The sequence below is a fragment of the Folsomia candida genome, unplaced genomic scaffold, assembly GCF_002217175.1.
Source record: "Folsomia candida strain VU population unplaced genomic scaffold, ASM221717v1 Fcan01_Sc015, whole genome shotgun sequence".
NCBI classification, from domain to species: domain Eukaryota; kingdom Metazoa; phylum Arthropoda; class Collembola; order Entomobryomorpha; family Isotomidae; genus Folsomia; species Folsomia candida.
Window position 1 is genome coordinate 3,998,659 of NW_019091207.1, and position 23,791 is coordinate 4,022,449.

Below are 23,791 nucleotides of genomic sequence, written 5' to 3' on the forward strand. Positions count from 1 at the left end.
CGTAGTTCATGCAGTCCTTGGTAACTTTGTAAAATCCATGCGTTTTGTAAAATGATTTTACAAACTTATACAAAATAAGAAGATGCCTTTGATCTTAGCAAGTTTTCAAAAAAGGGTAATTTTCCTTTGAAATATTTGTCAAATTTTGAAGCAATTCATTGAGTTTGTACAAAGTTTGTACAAATTGTTGGGCCACTTGTGGCATGTTTTTATAATCTTTTCCAAAATTTATTTATTTATTTCAAATTTCTAAATTATAAATTTGTACAGGAACGAAATAAAGCTAACAATTTATCCTATTTTTTAACTAGTTTTTTGTTTATACGAGTTTCCCGAAATTTTTACCACGCACCAAGTGTAAATTCTCCTCAGGATCGCGTAAATGGCGAACAGGGTTCCTAAAATGATGGCCAAATAGGCAGCAATCACGTCGAGGGAGTGGTACTGAATTGAAGACAGATTTCGCGCCGGTGACCGCAATTGTGGCGCACCTGAAAATAATTTACAAAAATATTATTGAGGCTTCACACAATCATTGGCAACTTTGTATAAACTAATTCTTAAAAAAAAACTTAGGTGAGGCTTGCTTAAAAGGGGGAAACAAGAGGTTATCATCGTGTAGTAAAATAATATGCTACATCAATGTTCATCTCATGATTTATAATTTTAGGTGAATCCAACAACAAATTATATGCCTTTCGGACCATTTGCCTCGCCGTGGGCAATTTTATGATTCAAATAATTAAAATAACTTGAAAATTTATTAACGCTCAGTGCATTTAATACACATATGCAGTAATAATTCATATGAAACGATACAGGATTTCGTTAGATAATTTCGTTATCCATAATCTATTGGTGATTTAATGTACGAAGCTTGAGTTAGTTTGTAACATGAAATATTATATTTCAGAACATTAAATGTTAAAAAATTCGACCTATCTTTGAAATATATTCATGTAGGCCATCAGTATAAGCAGAATCGAATAGTAAGAGGATTGCAACTTATGTATATTTAGGTACAAGCATCAATATGGCGCACATACTATATATATACATATATGCATTGGTATGGAACAATTAATCAGGCCCACGGCGAGGCAAATGGTCCGAAACGCATATAATTTGTTGTTGTATTCACCTAAAATTATAAATCATGAGATGAACATTGATGTAGCATATTATTTTACTACACGATGAGAACCTCTTGTTTCTCCCTTTTAAGCAAGCCTCACCTAAGTTTTTTTTAAAGAATTAGTTTATTTTTTTGTTTTTAAGTCTCTTTAAGTTGTCATCAATAATAGATACCAAATTAAATCTCATTAGCCTGGATGCGTTACATAATATGCAATTAATTCTCCAGTGGGTGTGAATGCGTGGAACACCAAATTAAATTCCCCTATCACCCGTGGACTAAAGGGCAAGAAATGCATCAACATCATACATACATGTATTTTGTATATACACACACTTAGAAATCTGGTATAATTGAAATCTCAGTGGTTCCTATTGCTTGCAATACGATGACGCCAGCGGTCTAGCTCCGATTTTGACGAAAACACGATAATTATGTATCCTTAGATAAATGATTAAACACGTGTTTCAGGATTTTTCGTAATGCTCATCCTTAGTTTAAACAAAGTTATGATGGAAAACGTGAAAGAGAATTTGCATTTTCACCGTGAAATTTTTCTCACATGGGAGAAAACGAAACATGATTACGTCAGAGCATTAGTTATGAACACCATTTTTGTAGTCATTTCTGAATACCGCTTGGTACTATTTTAATACTGGATTTCTAAAAGTGCATACATGTACATACATATTTACATGTTTAGATATTTGCATATGTAAGTGCAGAGCTTACATGTTTCTATTGTGCTGGTTGCTAATAGAAACGAGTATTTATTATAAGTAATGAAGAAACATTACAAGTAACGTAACTGGCTGCAGATGCTACCAAGAAAACTTTTTAATTTTTTATCCGATTTCGCTCGGGTTTGTTTTAAATGACGCGTTATAGATTTCCGCACATTAAAACATAGACGAGTCACAACCTTTGCATGGCAAAAGTGAATTTGCAAGTCGTTTGAAAGTTTAAAATCGATTTAAAATGGGTTAAAATATGATTGTCATGTTTATAGACCTGACGGGCATCATCTACCCAGCAAGGTCTGCACGATTGCCTTTTACAACATTTTGATACGATTAGCCGTTTTGCCACAATCTTGAGTGGAATTTTGGGAGGGGGGGTCTGTTTGCATTCTTACGCTTTGCCGTAACCATGCATTTTTTCATGTGTTCATGGTTACTATGCCTCACCTAAGAAAAAATAAGTGCGTTCTGTAAAATGAATTTTTTATACAAACTTGTACAAAATAAAATGAGGCCCTTGATCTGGTTAAGTTTAAAATTATCTGTGTAAAATTTTGCACAATTTATGTATGTATGAAAGAAAGATTGTTTTACATAAATTGCAACAAAATAATTTACAACTTATCACGAATTATTTTATTTAATTAGTAATTTATTAAAATAGGAATTAATTTATTTGTGCACTTTATGCGAATTTATGGGTCCACGGTAATATCTTATCTACTTGAGAAAATATGCTTGTAACATTTTACAAAATTTATTGATTCGGCACTTTACTCCTGCAAAATGTGTATTCAATTTCCGCAATCATTCATTTGTTCCTTTGTTCCTTTGTTACGTGTATAAAATTATAAAATAGTTTTACACCCCATTTACAAAGTGAAAAGATCCCCTTGACCTGACCATGAGCAAGTTTACACAAAAATTTGGAATATAATTTTCCTCAGAAATATTTGTATCATTTTGTAAAAGTTTGAAAGTTACCGAGCACACATTTAATCATTGAGATTTATAAAATAAATAAAAAACATTTAGTTTTTTAAAAAAAATTGATGGAAATTTTCTAACCTTTGTGTCGCATGACGTACTCCAACCAAAACATGCCCCTATCTAACGGATTATCGATCTGGTCACGAAAAACGGTCGACAATCGGTGCACGTTTTCACGATATCTGAAAATAATTAGGAGAATTTTAGATTAAATTGAAGTTTAAAATTGCATGATTTAAACATCGTAATAATTTGTTTATAAAAGGCTAAATTAATTTAGTTGCAAGTTAGATCCCTGGGATACTGTATCCTATGATATAAAAGTAAATGCACGGAGTTTGGGACATTTTAGGCAGTTTATAGAATAAATTCAAGGAATTCTGGACATTTTTGGCATTTTGGACATATTTTGAGCATTTTGTACAATAAATGCAAATTTTGGACATTTATGGTATTTTTGACATTTTCGGCATTTTATACACAGCTTAAATGGTAAAGAGATCATTAAATTAACACAAATTAGACACAAATGCAAAGAATTGAGGACATTTAGGGCATTTTAGACATTTTGTACACGGTAATGAAATCATTAACGTAACACAAATTAAACTCCCCTTAAAATTAAAATCGTCTCACTTTGGATTATTGATGACTTCATTGATCGCTTTGGTGAGGCTTTCTTCCGTCAAATCGTTCCAGTCGAGCCTGACGAGGTAGCCGTGCTTCTCGGCGGCCTGCGCGTTGAGGGGCTGGTCTCCGAAGAAGGGCATCCCCAGGAGGGGCACCCCGTGGAAGATGGCCTCCTCCGTCCCCCCACCCCCGCAGTGCGTCATGAACAGACGGATCTTCCCGTGCCCGAGGAGGTCCTGCTGGGGCAACCATTTGCTCAGAAGCACGTTCTTAGGCACGTTCGAAACATCGTCCGTTTCATACTTCCAAATCACTTTCTGCTTCAAACGACCAAACACGTTGAGAAAAATGGCACGTTTTTCTGGGGCCATTTTACTCGCGACGAGATTAGTCCCGAGGGAGAAGAGGATGAAACCCGCGTCACCTGAGGAGGCGATGAAGTCTTCCAAATCCTGAAATTATGGGGACAGTTTATTATCCAATCGGTAATAAATAGTACACTTATAGGAAATTATTATCAGTATGGATTATATATATATCTATATGACTCTACCTATAGGTAATAACGAGCATTGCCGTTTTGCAATGTTATGGTAGTGAAAAATTTACCACTCAGAAACTTAGAACTACCAAGCTGGCAGGAAATTATTACAAATCTCTATACCGGATTTTTCATACTTCAATCGACATTTAATGTTTGATACTATAAACAAAAACTTTAGCTTACAATTAGAAAATGAAAAAATTAGAAAATTAGAAAATTGTTAGAAAATTAACGACTTTTTAAAAGATAAATCTATTGTCGTACTAATTTTTTTTATAAAAATTAACTTTACATTAAAGTATGAAAAGTTGCATCTGCTTAAAACTGAGTTGTAAATTATCTTCATAATTATTTTTTACCAAATGAATTTTGAATTTGAATTACGGCGTGAAGCTACAACTCGAAGACTAAAATTTCTTAAAGTTTCCATTAATTAAAACATATGGAAATAAATAACACTTGTTTATCAAAATTGATTACCAAAATATTTTGTCAACTGTATTATTGATTTGTGTTAAATTATCTACGTAAAAATTAATACAAGATGCAAACCTTTGAAAATTGTGAGTTAAACACTTTAGCCCATAAAAATTAATATTATTGGCAAAGTGTAAAATATTACTAACAAGATTCCTGAATTTTTTTGAAAATTTGAGTCCTACGTTAAATTTTACAGACTTCAACTATTAGAAGTCTGATAATATTACTCAAGACAGACTACAGAAAAAATTGCTGTTTTACCTTCGGTACTGGTTTCAACTTTGGTAAAAATCGTCATACTTAAAAATTGTTATATTTAGATAACCATTGGTAAAGTTTGGTATAATTGATATATTCGAAAATGAGTAACTATTTGTAAAAATTGGTAAAAATTGGTAAAAATTGGTAAAACCTGGTAAAAATTGGTAAAAATTGGTAAAACTGGTAAAATCACTTTTCCTTCATAAATTAAAAAATTTCGAAATTTTATTACCTTCGGCAGAGGTTTCGCCTTCCTAGAATGAATCCCACCCACATCCACGACATCCGGAAGATTCGGTTTCGGCCGAGCCAACGCAAAATGCCCATTGGACAAAATCATCGACGCTTTCCCCAAAATCTCCCCCGATCCGGGCGTCTCACTCCCGACCTTCTCCCTGTACAGCTCCTCCATCACGGGCAAATAATAATACGTATAGGCCGCGTCGAACATTATGTTAATCCCAAAATTTAAAAACCTCTCGTAAAACGTCATGTCATCCCCGAAATTTACAAAAGTGTTCGAAACGAAGGAACTCGGATGATACCCGCCAAGCTTTGATACCACAAAATTCGGCGCGCTCAGTGGCAAAAATAGAACGAGCGGCGGCGTGGTCGCGTTAGATTTCGTCATGATTTTGTGAATAAATCCGAGCGCGCAGTCGTTAAAGAGCGGCTGGAGGAGGATCAAGTCGAAATCGATGTCATATAGCGCTTTGACTTCGGGGCGTTCGTAGATTTCACGACATCCTTTCGGTACAATTTGGGTCAACAGGGTCCAAGGGTTCATTTCTTCGTTTCGTTCCTTCATAGCGAATAAATCGAGATTATACTCCTTCCACATGGCGTCGCTGTTAATGCCGAAGATTTCCGTGATGTTGGGCTCTTTAGTGAGACCTTTGGACGGGCTGAGGAGTGTCACCTGAGATAAAGCGGGACAATTAAAATTGTAAGAATTAGTTGAGTGCAAAATTTTTGCGAAAGTTGACCATAGTCAAACAGACTGAGGACATGGATTTAAGCGAAATTGTAGATGAAATTGCTATGGTATGGTATTTCATTTTCAAGAATAAAATTTCCAAGTCTTTCTAGCTGGGAGGACGATGTAAAAATCAATTATTTACTAATTTTTTAGTTGGAAAAATTTGTAGATTTCTAAAAAAAATCTAAAATAGTAATAACAAATTTTTTTGTCTTTTTGGATACACACATTTTGAATTATTACATACATATTTATTTTGCACTGCTAGAGTTACATACACGCCACATTTAAAAATTTACGAATTTCGTATAGGAAAAGTAAGCTAGATTAATACGTACCTTCTGCAGTGTTCTGCGTGAATTACGTGTATATGTAAAATGTGTAAATGTATAATTTGTGAAAACAAAAAATACAAATCACACGTGGAGTGGAAGGTTTTAATTACAAGGTTTATGAGTACTTAAAAATTTTGTATATTTCCATGAGCATATTTTTCGTGCGAATTTCTAAATTTTTCCTCGTTTCGCAACGTTTCTGCGATTTCAACTTTAGTTATTTTTTTTTTACATATTTCAATTTTATACACATAAATCAAAAAACCATATTGGTTACTCTGGTCGAATGGGCAAATCACTCAGGTTTATGATTACGAAAGCTATGTAAACTTTGTAAATCTTTTTAACTTCTTAAGGGAAACCTTTCTTGCAAGTTTTCAACTGTTTGATCGAGTAGAAATATTTGTATCATTCGGAAATGATCAAGTTTAAAGGCGATAAATTAATTAACGTGTAAACATATTGATACTCATAGCAATTAGATGGTATCAATCGCATTACATAATTTTTTCTGGTAAGCACAATTGAAAATTAAAATTTCAAAAGAAGGACATATTATGTATCTTTTTGAATTGCTTGAAACTAATAAACAATTTTTAGATTGATTTTTATACCATAAATTTTAAAATTGATTTTAAAATTAGATCATTGAGTCAATTAATTCTTATATTTTATTATGGATTTCTCTCAACTTTTCCTCATCAGGGATTTTTTGCATTAATTAATCTTTAGAAAATTTGTAATTAATCTTTGAAACATATCTGCGAAAAATTTCATATCTATTATGATCTAATGTCTAAAGTTTTTCAGTAAATTATTTTTCGGCGCGACATCTACATATTTCGCAATATTTTGCAAAAATATTGCGACTCGAATATTTTGAAAAATTTTACCCAAAATGGTGCTCAATCTCTCACCTTGTCTCCTTTCCTTGCTAATTCCTCGAGCAGGGGAAGATACGTAATTACATGGCTTTTACTCCCGAAAAACTCCACGGCCAAAATATTCCGGCCTTCAACACTCCCAAGTTCAAATCCCCATCCCAAAATTATGAGAAATAATGCCACCCCCGTTTTGAAAGGGGCCCCATTTCGAAAATTATTCATCTTCACTTTGATCACTTTTATGTAAAAATGCAAAAATTAAAAAAAACACAATTAAGAAACTCAGACGAACTGAATTTTCATGAAAGGCTATCACTGATCACTTAAAAATGTAAAATTTTAAAACCAAAAAGGTAATAATTTATTAAAGAACTATGTACAAAAAACCTCAGATGAGACCAAATTGCCTGGAACGCTATGGAAAGACTGTAGCAAACAATGAATCTGTCTGCCATTTAAATATGATCTTGTTCGACTTTGAGGGCCATGCATAAAGTTGGTGATAAATTTTCCGAGAAATTTTTAATCCATCATTTAATACACTCTTAGAAAACTAGTATTAAATCATTACTGATCAGAATACGAATATTACCTGCGCGGTAATAATGACGGGCATTCCCGTTAAGTAATGCTATGATTTATGACAAATGACAAATTTACCAGTCAGAAAAAAACTACTACCAATCCGGTAGGAAATTAATATCAAATCAATACCAGTATGAATTCAATATGTGATTCTATCAGATTTTTTACAGTGTGTAATTTTTAAAATGTGAAGGATCCGAATATTTTTCTCCCCTCAAATTTATGGCGCACGTCCCGCACGGTCCCACGTGTCCAGTCCAGTCCAGCAACTGATAAAAAATAGTAGCCTTGGAGTAAGTATATACAATTGCATGGTCATGATCATTATTGAATTGATGGCACGTCGCTGCTGGGTTGCACCGGCACATGATGCTGGTGAAATAAGTGGCACAGCATCAGCACGTAGTAAAAAATTTCAAGTGGAGTTTCATTTCTCTCACGCGATTATTTGGGTCTGTAGCCGTTATGGGATCACTGGGTAGATTTTAAGATCTACCCAATGACTTATATATTAAATTTAAAAATTAATAACAATTTTTTTTAGAAAACTGGAGAATGTTAACTTTGTGAAAGTGGATACAATTTTAGCACTTAAATTTGAAAACATAGATATGTGAAATGGAATTTCGGGGCAATTCACGCAGTCCTTGTTAACTTTGTCAAATCTTGAAAAAATAGTTTTACAAACTTTTGCAAAGTAAAAAAAAGACCCGCTTGATCTGAGCAAGTTTTGCAAAAATTTGTAAGCTAATTTTCATTTTAAATAAATTTTTTAAACTTTATAAGTTTATAGATTATACGGATTTTACAAAGTTACTAAGGACTTGCTTCACTTGGAAATTAGTAAAAAAAAATTTAGCATGTAATTTAGAAAATGTGGAACGCTAATGATTAAATATGTACAATTTTTGCAATTAAATTAAAAATATATTTTTATTGAAGAAGTAATATGCCGAAAGAAACTTTTTGTAAGATCAAAACTGCTTAAAATATTTTTAGATTATTTTCAAGTAGTCCTTTAAGAGCTTATTTTTCTAGAAGTTCAGTTTTTAGGTACAGACGGCTATAAACGAATCCTATCTAATAATACTCACAATAACAATAACTAGCATATTTAAATTTCATGATTATGCATAATAAATATAAAAAAAACATGCAGCCGGGTGCCGTTTACAAGCAACTATCTTATTATGTTGCAAGTGTTTCATGTTTTTTGGGGATAATATGAAATATTGAAGCACTCCACGCAGTCATTGGTAGCTTTGTAACTTTTTCAAAATAATTTTACAAACTTTTACAAAAGAAAAGACGTCCTAGATCTGAGCAAGTTTACGAAAAATTTGAAAGCCTTTTTTTCTCAGAAATATTTGTAAAATTTTGTAAAAGTTAATAAATTTGTTTCATTCATTAGAAATACAAGCACATATTTGTAAAATTTTCTTAGTTATGTGAATTTGCGGGTTTTAAAAATTTCCTGATACCTGTCAAGGACTGCGTGAAATTTAGTTTCTTGAATCTGCCTGGTTTTTGCACGTGTCACATCATCAGTTTGAAATTGCATCATTTAAACACCGTACTAATAAGTTTTCGCAAGTCTTTTTCTAAAAATCGGTTGCCAGATTTGATTTTGGGATGGATGAAACGATAAATGTTAATTTAAGAAATAATAAGTAAATAAATATTGAGGGTATTCACGCACCCTTGGTAACTACGTAAACAGCGTAAAATCCGTAAACTTACAAACGTTTACAAACAGCTTCCCGTGAATTCACTTTCGCAATTATTTTCGTAAAAATTTATCTGATAATTGGAACAAAATTCCGATCATTTCCAGAAAAATTAATGGAAGATTTGTAGAGCTGCATTTATTGATATACTATATACCACGAACAGTGGAGGCTGTTCCTATAAAAATTTCCAAATTCAACCTTCCTAAATTCTAATCCTAAGTTATTTTTCGACTCCACACTAAATCTTAGCTAAATATATAAATTCAGAAATCGGTATGGGTACCCCTTCCTCATTGCCCGTCTGGTTATTTTTTGTTCATCTTTGACTTCATATTCTTTCATGAGAAGCTATGAAGTATCACCATTCCGAATTTCAGCTTTTTGAGACAAGTTATGAAAATCGGTATGGGTCACCCCAACGGGTCCCGGATGTGAAAATTTTACCAATTTCACTTCATATTCTTCCATTAGGGGCCTTTAGCAGCCTCTATACGAAATTTCAGCTCGATTGGATGATTTTGAAAAATCGGTATGGGTCACCCCGTCGGGTACCTCGGCTTGAAAAATTTGTCAATTTCAGTTCATATTCTTTCATTAGGAGCCATTAGCAACCTCTATGCCAAATTTCTGTATCGAACAATTTTTTTTCTTCCCCAAATTGAGTTTACAAAATACTTTACAAAATTAAAAGACGCCCCTGAGCTGCGTAAGTTTACAAAAGTTTGTAAACTGATTTTCCTTGGCAATTTTTGTAAAAGTTTGTAAACGTTTGTAAGTTTACCGATTTTACGCTGTTTACGTAGTTACGAAGGAGGGCGTGAATTGCCTCATTATGAACTTAATAAAATTCGAGCGTTAGAAATCCCGTGTAGTCATGCACGCATTGATTTCTCGGTATTAAAGTTGTTACCGTTTGGTATTAAAATTATACCGGTCCGTAAAAAATTGCTACCGATATGGCAAAACTTTAATACCGAGATATAACTTATTACACGGTATTAGTTATCAATACCACTTCGGTGTCATGTCTTTAGAGTCATGTATGAATACCGCTTGGTATTATTTTAATACTGGATTTCTAAGAGTGCAGTAAAATTCGATTAACTTTGTAAAGTAAACTTTTAGGAATTGAATTTGAAAATATATTCGAATTGATTTAGTTAAAGGTCGAAAGATAATTTTTATAAAATCCAAATGCGTCCAATATTTAGAGATTTTTCGCAAGCGGCATGTCATTTTTCCTGGCTCAAGAATAATGCGAAATATTTACGGTGATCTTATTTTTGAAGTATTTAACAAATTTTAAACCTTCCCACAAATCATATCAATATTTAACAAATTAATTTAAATTTCCAGGTTTGGGAAATAAATTTTTCCATATTTCGGTATATGCTCTCTTTCTTATGGAAAGATTTGCGATTTTTGGTCCTCAATTTACGAAGTATGGAAAACTGCACATATTTTTATTTCGAATTAGAATGCTTATGTAATATTTGGATTAAGAATTATTTTAGATTATGAAGTGTAGTGAAGTTAAATTTGCATGCAGGTTTGTCATCAAATTTGAAATTGCATCGTTTAAACGCCAGAGTAATAAGTTTTCAGAATTGATAATTAAATTTCCAGTTCTAAGATACCTCCTTTGGGATTGTGTTTCCTATAAAGATTAAATTTGTAACTAAAGTAAACACATAACGCCACATAACGCCACATAACGCTGCTTATCAGTGGCAAAAGTTTGTCACTGATAAGCAGCGCCAAATTTTTGTTTCGTGGAAATTCATCCCGAATGAAGTTATTAAAAGGTGAAGCGAAGCGAAATCCCTTTATGAAAATGTCTTGTCCGTTCGTCTGTCTGTATCCATGATAACTTTAGAACACATTCCAAATTTCGACATGCAGTTTTCGCCAACCTGTTTCTAATGTTTTAAGTACGCATGAGTTCGAAGATGGGCGTCGTAGGTCATAAGGTAACGGCGCCACGGTGATGACGCCAATTGTCGAATTTTTAGTTTCCACCGTATTATGTAAACCTACCAACTACCTTGGTAGTTTTGGACGGGGATTTCAAAAATCGATATAGTTTTGTCATGGTACGTTCAATTGTTTAAAGCCTTTAAACGAGTAGAAATATTTGTTCATTTAATTCTTTTCTTTTGATTAGTCAAAAACGATCAAGTGTAACGACGATAAATTAATTAATTCGGAAATATATTACACATTTAACAATTAGATTATGTCTGTGTTATTGAACAATTTTCTTCTGATAAGCACACATAAAAATTCAATTTAAAAAAAAACTTCGAGTATATCGTTTTGAATTATTTGAAACCAATAAATAGTTTTGGATTGCGAAATTTGAATCGAAATTTGAACATTGATTTAAAATTGGTTCACAGAATGGGGTTAATTCTTAGATTTAATTTTAACTTTACTTTTGTTACAGACCTTTAGGGTCTGGGTAATAAGGTTCATTTTGTAACACTGGTTTGTCTATTTAGTCAATTCATTTATTCAATTCTTTCACCAAATAGACTACTTTTAATCTAAACCTATCTAAAGCTAGTTTACAAGCTAAGCCTTAATTATCCGACTCAGTCGTCGCTGTTCTCTCCTCCTGATCTCCCGTACAATCTCTCTTTCCAACTGCCCGTGTTGCTCTTTTTATCCGGATGGAAGTTGGCTAATAATATTATTTGCACACGACACCTCAGTGGTGTGTGTGGAGTTCTCAATTACGTCATTATTATGATGCGTAATTTCGGGTATTGTGACATTCCGCCTCCTTGGAGAACATTGACCCAATGTAAGCGGGTTCAAGAATGGTTGTATCTTATTTGGCAGTTAATCTTATTTCTTAACAACTAGTAAATTCGTAACCTAAAACTTATATCTATTAACCTTAATTAATTAAATATTACTTATATTTCTATCCTAATTATTTCGTTTTCGTTTTTCGTTCGTAATTTCGGTTTTCGTTCATAATAACTTTATAATTAATTTCAAAAAATGGACTTACTTATTATGTGTTAAAAGTAATTTACAATTTTGATTTTTGATTAGATTTGTTTGTAAAGTTGATTTCTACATTTTGAGTTTTTAGTTCTCACTAATTTTATTATTGAAGTTATTTAAATAATTAAATAATTAAATAATTAATAATAACTATTATATTTTAATAAATTTATTTTATTATTTAATAATAATTTCTTAATATTAGATCTTACTAAATTTAATTTGAATAATTTTATGATTTATGTTGTATTTTTATTTTTATTATATCGAATTGGGTGTATTATTTCTAAATCTCTATGTATTTATATATTATATAAATTATTATATTATTCTAGCTGAAGTTTGAGTCCCATTTTGGCCTGATTTTGCTGTTTTCACATGTAGAGGGAGGTCGTGACGTGAAGGGTTCATGCGCTGACTTGTGACGTCGTGTATTATGTGTGACGACGTGTGACGCTCCGCCCGCTTGAAGCAGCAAATCGGCCCGAAGATGAGACCCAAGAGCTCCAGATCCCACAGTTGGTTCAGCACATAAAGACAAAATTTTAGATTAGAGACAGTCATAACTCATTTACACCTTATATTTAGAGTTGCGTGTAGAGTGGACAAATTAAAAACGATCCGAGTTGACAACATAATTAAAAGATTCAGAAATATTTAAAACGATCCAAGGGACTTTTAACGAACAGTGATGTATCCGGCGAAGATATCCTTTGGATCTAATGATGGAGGCGTTTCCGGGGTGGAGATATGAAAAGTTTGAAACGCGCCTTCTATTCCTCGTGGATAAGATAATGATTGGGTTGACTTTCGTTGTTTACAGTATAATCCACAACACAGAAAAATAAGAAACAGAATCAAGGAAATCAAGATTATAATGGTGATTACAAAGAGCACCACATTATGTTGTATAATGGACAAGTTTTCAGCTTTTGCACCGGGAATAAACATGGCAAAAGCAAATAGTTGTTGTGGTAATTTCCAGGTTTTGTAATAAAGAAAAATAGCGAAGAGGGATAAAAATCCCATCCAAACGGTAATAATGGCAGGATTGAATAAGTGGTGATAGTCCAAAACATATTGTTGAAACGAGTTAAAATCTCGGACCTCTGGTTGAGTAAGATTAAGAACAATGTCCTTTTCAAACCATTTTTCATTATAAATATCTGATAAATTTGAATATCCCTCAGTGAGGTATAATTTCTGATTATAATTATTAGCTTTGGTGAGTTCCGCGACATTTATCTTGCTCCAGCCACTGGGGATAATTAGATTTAGTAGAGGGGTTTTGAAAGTGTGCATATCTGTTTGTCCACTAAGACAAGGAAAAGGTGGTACGACCGTTGGATGCTTGTCATTTAAATTTATGTAACAATTACAAGGGATTTCCACTATAATTACACCGTAGGGTGAGGTAGTATTGGGTTGAAGTAGTTCAAAATTCCGTAGGGTGGAGTTATTGTTGCAAATAATTTCTGCATTTAGAGGAGGTTGCGTAATGGCATAGCGATACAACGAATTGTGCCAACCTAATTTGGTAACCAGAACTTCAGCTGAGTTTGTTAATCTACAACTAAATGGGCAAGCTTGATGTAGCACATCAAAACGAGTACCCTGCGGAGCCAACAAGGCCTTGACGCACCCAGCATGACTTGTAGCTCGTGTTGCTAAGGAAAAGTACTGACAAATACCATCAGCAATTCTACAGTGGCTGGTGTCGGCCATACTGATGGGAAAAGGCATATCATTCTTAAGTATTACGAAGTCATGACTATGCTGCACAAAACATATTTGGGGTTCTCCCAAATCTGTTTTATGAAAAAAGGGAATACTAAAAATTTCGGTAATTTCCATCTGCTCATGTAATGGCTTAATAGGTATATTTAACTGAATCTCTATAATTCCTTGTTCTGGCTTAAACGAGCATCGTGTGAGTTCATAATGGTAATATGAGGATAGTCTTCCTTGAGGGATGACTAGCGTCATATTATTTTTGTTTAATGTGGTTCTTAACGTTAATAGTTCCTGATTAAGGGTAACATAGTCTACGGCTTGTAGCGACAAACGACCAGTCATGCAGGCCGATTGGATACTCGCATACTGAAACAATTCTAAAGATCGATAAATATCTTCTGACATATGAGCCTGGAAAAGAAAACTTTTTTGCATGTCCTCTATCTTTTTATTATTTTGTTTGATTCGGGTTCCCAAATATGACGAAATATTTAAGAACCCCAAACCTATCATGTGATTTTGATTGGTTATAGTATTAGCGAGCCGAATAGCATTTCGAGAATTTATGTCGATGCTATTCTGCAAGTGATCATATTGTTTTGAAAAGTCGGTGGCAGCAGACGGAGGGTCAACATAATTATACAGTTGGGCACCTACCCATCCTACCGCCAAAGCTGCCAGAGCAGCCTGACGCTTGGTTCGAGTATTGTTAGTATTATGGAAATTCTCCCACATTATACTTCTTCCCTGACGTGAGAAACCCTCAGAATTTCGATTTCGAAATCTGGCAACCTCCTGGTCAAAGGGACTTAAAGTTGCTGGTGGTGGTAAAGCCGTGGTAGGAGGAGGAATATGGATTTGCATTTGATTGAGTGGGGGTCTAGTTTGCATGAGAGTTCGGCGAACCAACTCATCGTGCTCTATTTGAAAACGAGTACGGGGGTCAGAAGGATCTCCCTGAATCAAAGGTTTTGGGGTAGTAGTGGGTTTAGTCGTGATTAATTCTTTCTTAGTTTCCTGACTTAAATCTAAATCGTCAGTTAAAACCGGGTTAATTTGAATGGGATGATACTCAGGGTAACGTTTATTTTTGGAAATTACCGTTGAAATTGTTTCCATGTGCGGAATAATTGGTTTGAGAGACGTTAAGGATTGGTACATTAAATTTAGGCGGTTAGTGACTGCTTTAAAATTTCCAGTTAAGTAAGGCCCCATCATGCAAATAGGGCTCAGCGAGCCCCGACCGAAATCCGGAGGACAGTGGTCTCTTAAATCTTGGATAAAGTAATTCTGTTGCGAAGTAAAATTGAATTGTACCTTAAAGAAAATTGAAGTTGTATCTTCACAGGTGATTACAGTATCCGGAACCGGTTTGGTGAAGACCCCGGAAAGGACATGGACCCTGGCGGGAAGTTCCTCCCCATGAGCTCCAACCAATATTATGAGGAAAATGTAGAATAATGTCATAACTAAAAGAAAAGAGCGATTAATTGTGGGTTAAATTTTTATAAAGATGAAGAAAATTAAGATCCTCCAGCATTTTGAAACCGTTTAGGGAGTTTAATAGCTCGACCTGAACGAGTTATTAGTAGCAGTCACTTGATCATTAGTTTGTAAAATTACTTCTTTCAATTTAGAAGAGTTCGGAATTGATTCTTGTAAAAATTGATTGTGAAATTGTGCTGGATCGTAAGTAGATAAATATTCGTATCGCGCTGAGATTGATCGTAATCTTTTAAGATGGACAATCTCTGTAGCGAAGGGGGGTTCAAGCTGTGCTATTCTATAGTTTTAATCAGTTTTCTTTTCTAAAATACGATACGGACCTCTAAATTGGGGTGATAATTTTTTCGATTGATCCTTATGTAAATTAGGATAGAACAACATAACAAAATCTCCTGGATTGAAAGTTTGAATCTTATGACGTTTTTCGAAGGATGCTCGTGAGGATTCTTGAGCCAATAATAATTGATTACGCACTGCTTCTCGTGCTCTATTAAGATCATCTAAATAAGTATCTGGGAAATTCGGAAGTGAAAGTCCTAATTCGCCAGGCAATCGGGGATGTCTTCCCATTAATAAAAAATAAGGGGATAATTTGGTGGATTCGTTAATTGCTGTATTTATGGCAAATATAACACTGGGTAAATAATAACCCCATTCTTGGTTAGTTGTTGACACGTAACATGCTAGAATATTCTCAACAGATCTTATACTACGTTCCGCAACAGCATTACCTGTGCTACTATATGATGAGGTGAATTGCGGTATAATGTCTAATTTTTCAAAAAGTAATCGCGACAAATTTGACCGATGTGTCGCATGGTTGTCCCAAACGATTGTTTCTAGGCATCCATGAACAAAAATTATTGAATTAAGAAGAAATTTTGCAACAGAAATAGCATTATAAGATTTAGCACTCCCCGCGACTACAAAACGAGTAAGACTGTCAATAGCTATAAAACAGAATTGATGCTGATAAGGTTTTGAAGGTTTCAAGGGTCCGCAGACATCAAAGAAAACTCGCTGAAAAGGGCTACTGACAATCTCATGACTGTTCATGATAGCCAGGGGCAGCGTATTCCTACTTTTTATTTGTTTACACGTAATACAGGATGAAATGTAATTATCAACATCTTTTGCGAGTGTTGGCCAATAAAATAATTTTTTGATTCTTTCATGGGTTTTAGTCCTACCTAAATGGCCGGCACATCGATGGTCTTGAAAAGCATAAAGAATTCTAGAAATTTGTGCCGCAGGTATAGCTAACTTCCATGCAGCCTGGGTATGTTTTTGATGATAAATTAAATTGTTAAAAACTAAATAATTTTGAACAGGTATGTTTTGTTCACATTGTTCCTTAATTTTGGATAGAACGGGATCAATTTCCTGAGCTTGTTCAATTTCCTTCCTATAATCTGATGGAGACAAATAATTAACTGAAATTTCCTGTTCTGCAGGTAAAGTTTGTTTTAAAGATTTGTCTTTTTCATACGAAATTAGGCGACTTAGACAGTCCGCTGGATAATGTGTTTTGCCAGAACTATAAGTTATGATAAGCTGATGTGCAGATAAAGTATACAACCAGCGGTTTAAACGCCGATTTTTGGAACATTTCATTTTTAACAGGCTGCATACTGCGTGATTGTCTGAAACCACAGTAAACTGTTTTGCATATAGATAGGGTCTTAATTTATTGATTGACCACACAACTGCCAGACATTCCTTTTCTGCGCAAGTATAATTGAGTTCGTGCGGACCTAACAATCTTGAAATAAAACAAATTACTACCAAATCGTTTACCTCATTTTTCTGATGAAGAACCCCCGAGATGGCGTAATCACTACTGTCAGTATGTAAAATACAGGGTCTAGAATGACGAAACCCTACTAAAATAGGTGGTTTGGTTAATGCATTTCTCAAATCTTCAAAAGCCGCCTGTGCAGTATTATTCCAATTTAAGAGTTGTCCTTTCTTTGTTAATTTATAAAGCGGTTGTGCTCGAGCGCTAAAATTATCTAAAAATCGTCGGTAAAATGAGACACACCCTATAAATGCTCGAAGTTTTGTAAGATTAACCTTGCCATTTGGATCAAGAGGTGGGGGCATGTTAACTATGGCTTCAATTTTATTGGGATTTGGTGCCACCTTCCCATCTCTTGATAGTATATAACCTAGGACCCTGGCTTGACCTGTCGCAAAAAGACATTTTGACGGGGAAAGAGTCATGTTGACGGCTCTTAATTTTTCAAAAAATTGTCGCAGATGGATCAAATGTTGAGGCCATGAACAGCTGAAAACGATTAAGTCATCAAGATACACGAACAGCGATTTAAAAATCTGTTGATGAAAAATTTTCCGCATAATATTTTGAAAAATAAATGGACTAGTGGTCAACCCCTGAGGTAACACAAGCCATTCATAGGTTCCATCTGGTGTCGACATTCCTGTGATATGTTGATCGCGACTATCTATAGGAACCTGCCAATATCCATTTGAGAGGTCAGTAGTACTTAAATATTTAAAATCAGAGAGCATTGTGAAGATATCTTCAATTTCGGGAAGGACTTGATGACAATCATGTAACGCTGTGGAATTAATTTTACGCATATCAATGACTAGTCTTAAGCTACCGTTTGGTTTTTTAACTAATAACGTTGGAGAAGTTGAAGAGCAAGGACCATTCTTAATTAGGCCAGCCTTTTCAAGCATAAGCATATGTTTCTGAAGAAATTCGCGTTCAAACATTGACATCTTATAATGTTTTTGAAAAATAGGGCTATGATCTTTAACAAACAAACGAACCCCATCGGAGTCTTTTTCAAACGGTCCGTTGTAACGCCCCAAGTCGGACAGATTCACACTGTCCCAGCAAAAAATATCAGCGTATTCCGAGATTAAGTTTTTAAGTTCTTCGATTTGTGCTGGATCAAGATCTGAGGCTAATTTAATTTGATCAAGTTGTGTTTGAGTCATATGACTTGGTCTATTATTGTGTTTTAAAGGTGAGTGTGACTGATTTGGTTCAAAGTAGAATATTTCTTGAGCTGGAGAAAGATAACCAACTCGTGTGTTTTTATTAAGAGTTACTGGAGGACCCAAAGATGTCAAAATTATATTTGTTAGTTCTTCTGGTTTAACTACAAATCCGGGGCCGTAAACACTGTGTGTGTTTAAGAAGTTTGGATCCCATTCAAAAACAAAATTTGAAGAAGGTTGAAATATTTGTTGTAAGTCTACAGTCACTGGAAGAGATGCATATCCAGGAGAGTTTAAAATGATTGTTTCTGTGAGAACAACTGGAATTTCAGGGATTTCCATTTCCTCATTGTCTGTTAAATTTATATGATTTAATTGTTGTGATTTTATCACTAGCTAGTTCGTTTTCAGATAAGTAGAGACGAAAACTTTGTGTGCCTATCTTGACTTCCTTTTGAGCGAAGTTTATTAAACATTTCTGAATATGTAGTAGATCATTCCCTAGAATTAAGGATCTGGTCAAATTTGGGGCCAGAAAAACCTTATGAGTAATAATCTTATTTGATAATTGAATTTTGATTCGGATAAATTGATTTATGGTGTTAGCTCCTGTTTCTCCTATTATTTTAAAAGAGTTGCAGGGCATGATTTTAAATTTCGTTGCCATTTCAGGTGAACAAACTGAAATGGAGCTCCCAGTGTCGATTAATGTAGAAATTTCTAAGTCAGGTGAATTTTTTATTTTAATTTTTAACTTAATAAAGGCTAGGAAGGGATCTATAGTAGCTAAATTATAATAACCGAGGTGTTCAGTTAAAGGACCCATGGTATCCTCGTTTACCATGGGTAGACCTAGTTTTCCTGGGGCTTGCCACTTTGAGTGCCCATCAGATTCTTTGCCCTTGCCATTAATCGTTTTCGTTGAGGACAATCTAATTTATCGTGACCATTTTCGCCACAGCGCCAGCATATTGGCCTGCCTTGTTCATCGCGATATTGCCTGATGAATTTAAACAGTGACTGATCACCATCAGGGTTAGTGGTTATGACATTTGGGTTAGGGATTGAATATGGTTTATCTCCCCGTCGAGTGAAATACCTACCAGTTCCTTCTCCTCCCGTCGAAGGTTCATGAGAAGCTGAGTATGCATTGATAGCCAGTTGTGGGTTGTATGAATTTGGGGTATTTTGGTAACCATTTGGGTTTGGTGATGTGTTTTGACCATTTCGGTTTGGTGTATAACCACTCCGGTTAGGTGAATTGAAGTAACCAGTAGGGTTTGGTGAATCAAAACCGCTACGGTTGGGTGCATTGAAATAACCGCTTCGGTTGGGTGTCATGAACGAACCATTTCGGTTTGGTGAAAAGTCAGTAGGGAAATAATTTTGGATTGCGAAATTTGAATCGAAATTTTAACATTGAAATTTTATCATCATTTTTTTTAATCGAGCAAATTTTTAGTTTGACGAAGCATGTTAAACTCACTAAAATCTTGTAATTATCAATTGGTCTCAAATAATTTAAAGTTTATCATCATACTTTTGATCACAATGTTATTTTAAAATCATAATTTCCGATTAGACTTAAAAATATGAAGTCCAAAAAATACAAAGTCCGACCTATTTACTACAACACACCATAAACTTATGCATTAATTTCTTTATCGGCGTAAAATTTAGCCAGTGAACTCGATTATTTTGTAAATTCTTGAAAATGTACACAATTATTTGAAAAATTTTCCAAGGAAAAGTATTTAGATTGTAATTTTATTTACAACACGGATTAAGGCAGCTTTAGATATTTGCACAAATATGATATCTATTTTTACACAAGTTACGCAGTTCACTTGTAAGGTTACCCGAATTATCGTGTCATTTAGATTTGCATACTTACTTGTTGTAAATATTGTAATTTTATTTTATATCACGGATTTCATAGCATCGATTTCACAACCATAAATTACAACCGGAGACAACGAAATCTTCAAAGGTAATGCAGCAGAGTATTTCAGATAATATATAATTTGGCGTCAAAGTCTTTCAGTAAAGTTTAAAAAGTTCACTTCATTATTTGTAATCTGCTCAAATACGGAAAGAGAAACACGGACAAAGATTACGAAGAGAAATCTCACAGCTTAGGAAAATTACAAAATAAATAGAAATAATAAAAAACACTTACAAAATTGTATTCTGCAAGTAAAATATAAGTTAGAAATTGGATTTTCGCAAGCGGATAATGCGACGAAATTTGGTCGAATTTATGTCACCACTAAATTCATTAGTGTCCAACAATTAAATAAAATTAGAGCTTTGGTAAATACAAGTTTTAATAATTATGTTATTATAGAATCAGAATTTTATCTGCCTCCAGCACATTACCTGTTTTTACCTTGCAAAACAAACTTCTACATTAATTTCTTTATCGGGGTAGAATTTAGCCAGTTAACTTATCGCTAATATTTTGTAAATTTTTGAAAGTGAAATTCTTTCAAAATTTAATTCCCTAAAAGTATTTAGAATCGAAGTACGAAATATAATTTTAAATAAATCTACAATCTAAACTTACAATCTTAAATGTAGATTGTGGGTTTACTTTCTATTGTATGTAGCCAGTATTTTTGGCATAGGTAGCTTTATATTGGGATGTAATTAACGACCCCCCTAATGTTTAGGTTTTTGCCCCCTAAATTGCGGAAATGAACCCCCATTGATTTTTGCCCCCCTAAATATCAAACGAATCCCCCTAATAAAATGACCGGATAAATACTGAGAATCAAGTGCAATTAGATATATTTATATCGGACTTGTCAAGAATACTCAAAATAATTTAAATATTAATCAATGAAAAAGCTTTGGAGCAATTTGGTGGGCCCCTGCTTTCCTTTTTTCTCTGAGGATGTACATGTTTCCTGAATTGAGACATGGTACTGTTCATCAGTTATCATCCACAATGACTGAGGTGTTATTCAATAATATCATACACCATTTGAGTTGAATGTTGAATTTATTGCTAAAAACCCAATAAAACCTTTGGGTTGTTATTTTTATTTAAAACCCTAGATCACACCTGTGAAGATCACAGTGGTCACAAAAGGTCACGTAATGGTTAAATTACATAGAGGTGAATCAATCGGGACTTTCATTTTAACCTCAAAAGTCGCACAAGGAAACCAAATGTAACATAAAGGGGTCAATCAAAGGGAAATTTAACCCAGTAACCCCTAATTCAACGGTCACCACCATTTTGACCTCAAAGGTCATTTAGACGTATCACACACTTTTTATTCCTTGGTTGCACGCGTTGTAACCATTTGATCAATATGTCGGTCGTACATCACAACTGACAACTGATGAACATTACTACATATGTTTCAATCAAAACAGGAAGGTACTCCGAGAAAGAAGGAAAGCAGGGAGCCCACCAAATAAGTGCTCCAAATCATTTCCATTGATTAATATTTAAATTATTTTGATCATCCTTGATAAATCCGATTTAAATATATGTAATTACACTTGATTTTCAGTATTTATCCGGTCATTTTATTAGGGGGATTCGTTTGATATTTATGGGGTAAAAAATTAATTATGTGGTGGCAAAAATCAATGAGGGTTAATTTCCAGAAATTAGGGGGCAAAATTCATAATGTTAGGGGGGTCGTTAATTTAATCCCCTTTATATTTGCACAAATTTGTAATTTATTTTTACACAAGCTAAGCAATTTATAAGGTCAAAGGTTACCCGAACGAATTGTCGTATCATTTATATTTGCATTCTATACGATACTCGAAATGGGAATTAATTATGGAAACATTAGCACTGACTAACCACATTTTAAAAAAATCTAAAATTTCACCCAAAATACTGCTTAACCTCACCTTGTCTCGATAAGCACAAATAAAAATTCAAATTTTAAAAGAACGACATATATAATCTTTTTGAATTATTTTTGAAAGTAGTGAATAATTTTTAGATGGCAAAATTTGAAAATTGATTTTAAAATTAGTTCTCTGAGTCAATTAACTTTTATATTTTATTATGGATTTCTCTCAACTTTTCATCATCAAGGTTTATTTGCATTAATTGATTTTTAGAAAATTTGTAATTAATCTTTAACACATACACGAGAAAAGATTCATATCTATTATGATCTAATTTCTAACGTTTTTCAATAAATTATTTTTCGGCGTGAAATCTATTTCACGATATTTTGCAAAAAATATTGCGACTCGAATATTTTGCAAAATTTCACCCAAAATAGTGCTTAACCTCTCACCTTGTCTCCTTTCCTCGCCAATTCCTCGAGCAAGGGAAGATACGTAATTACATGGCTTTTACTCCAGAAAAACTCCACGGCCAAAATATTCCGACCTTTAACACTCCCAAGTTCAAATCCCCACCCCAAAATTATGAGAACTAATACCACCCCCGTTTTGAAGGGTGTCCCATTTCGAAAATTATTCATTCTCAATTTTATACGAAAAAAATTAAAATTAAGAAAAAAAAGAATCAGACGAGCTTAATTTCCACTAAACGCCTTCACTGATCACTTTAAAAAATGTGAAATTTGAAAACCCAAAAAGTGAAAATTTAGAAAAAAACAACAATTTAATAACTCAGATTATACCACTTTTCACAAAACGCTATGGAAAGACTGTAGCAAACAATGAATTTGTCTCCCCATTTAAATATGTACGCTCTTGTTCGACTATGAGAGCCATGCATAAAGTTGGTGATAAATTTTCCCACAAATTTTTGATCCACTATGTCGTATAATTTGTAGGATGTGAAGCATCCGAATCTTTTTCTCTCCTCAAATTTACGACGTCCCGCACGGTCCCATGTGTCCAGTCTGGTCCAGCAATTGATAAAAAATAGTAGCCTTGGAGTAGGTAAATAAAATTGCACGCATGGTTATCATCATTATTTGATGATACGCTGTTGCATCGGCACATGATGCTGCTGCTTAAAAAAGTGGCACAGCAGCAGCACGTAGTAAAAAATTTCAAGTGGAATCTCATTTCTCACGCGATTATTTGGGTCTGTACTCGCTGTGGGATCACTGGGTAGATTTTAAGATCTACCTAATGACTTTCGTATTTATTTTGGAAATTTAGAACAAATTTTTCAACTTGGAATTTAGAAAAGCAATGGAATTTTAAGAATTTAATTTTCTGAAAGTAGATACAAGTTTTTAGCAGTCAAATTCAAGAATATATTTGAAATTGAAATGAAATAGTGAGCCAATTCAAGCGATGATCATTGATAACTT

The 23,791-nt window shown here is 33.9% G+C and overlaps 2 protein-coding genes across 2 annotated transcripts; both read right to left on the reverse strand.

Annotated features, from left to right (window-relative positions):
• Positions 1 to 204: 204 nt before the first annotated feature.
• On the reverse strand, positions 205 to 7,410 carry LOC110856408 (UDP-glucuronosyltransferase 2C1). The gene is made up of 5 exons (XM_022104895.2): positions 7,012 to 7,410; positions 5,013 to 5,699; positions 3,502 to 3,947; positions 2,944 to 3,047; positions 205 to 491 (listed from the first exon to the last, which is right to left on the reverse strand). Exons 1-5 carry the CDS (start codon positions 7,198 to 7,200, stop codon positions 304 to 306), a joined length of 1,614 nt encoding a protein of 537 aa, XP_021960587.1. The 5' UTR covers positions 7,201 to 7,410; the 3' UTR covers positions 205 to 303.
• Positions 7,411 to 12,559: 5,149 nt separating this feature from the next.
• LOC118437730 lies at positions 12,560 to 23,039 on the reverse strand. The gene is made up of 2 exons (XM_035857047.1): positions 22,796 to 23,039; positions 12,560 to 15,511 (listed from the first exon to the last, which is right to left on the reverse strand). Exon 2 carries the CDS (start codon positions 15,507 to 15,509, stop codon positions 12,987 to 12,989), a length of 2,523 nt encoding a protein of 840 aa, XP_035712940.1. The 5' UTR covers positions 15,510 to 15,511; positions 22,796 to 23,039; the 3' UTR covers positions 12,560 to 12,986.
• Positions 23,040 to 23,791: the final 752 nt, after the last annotated feature.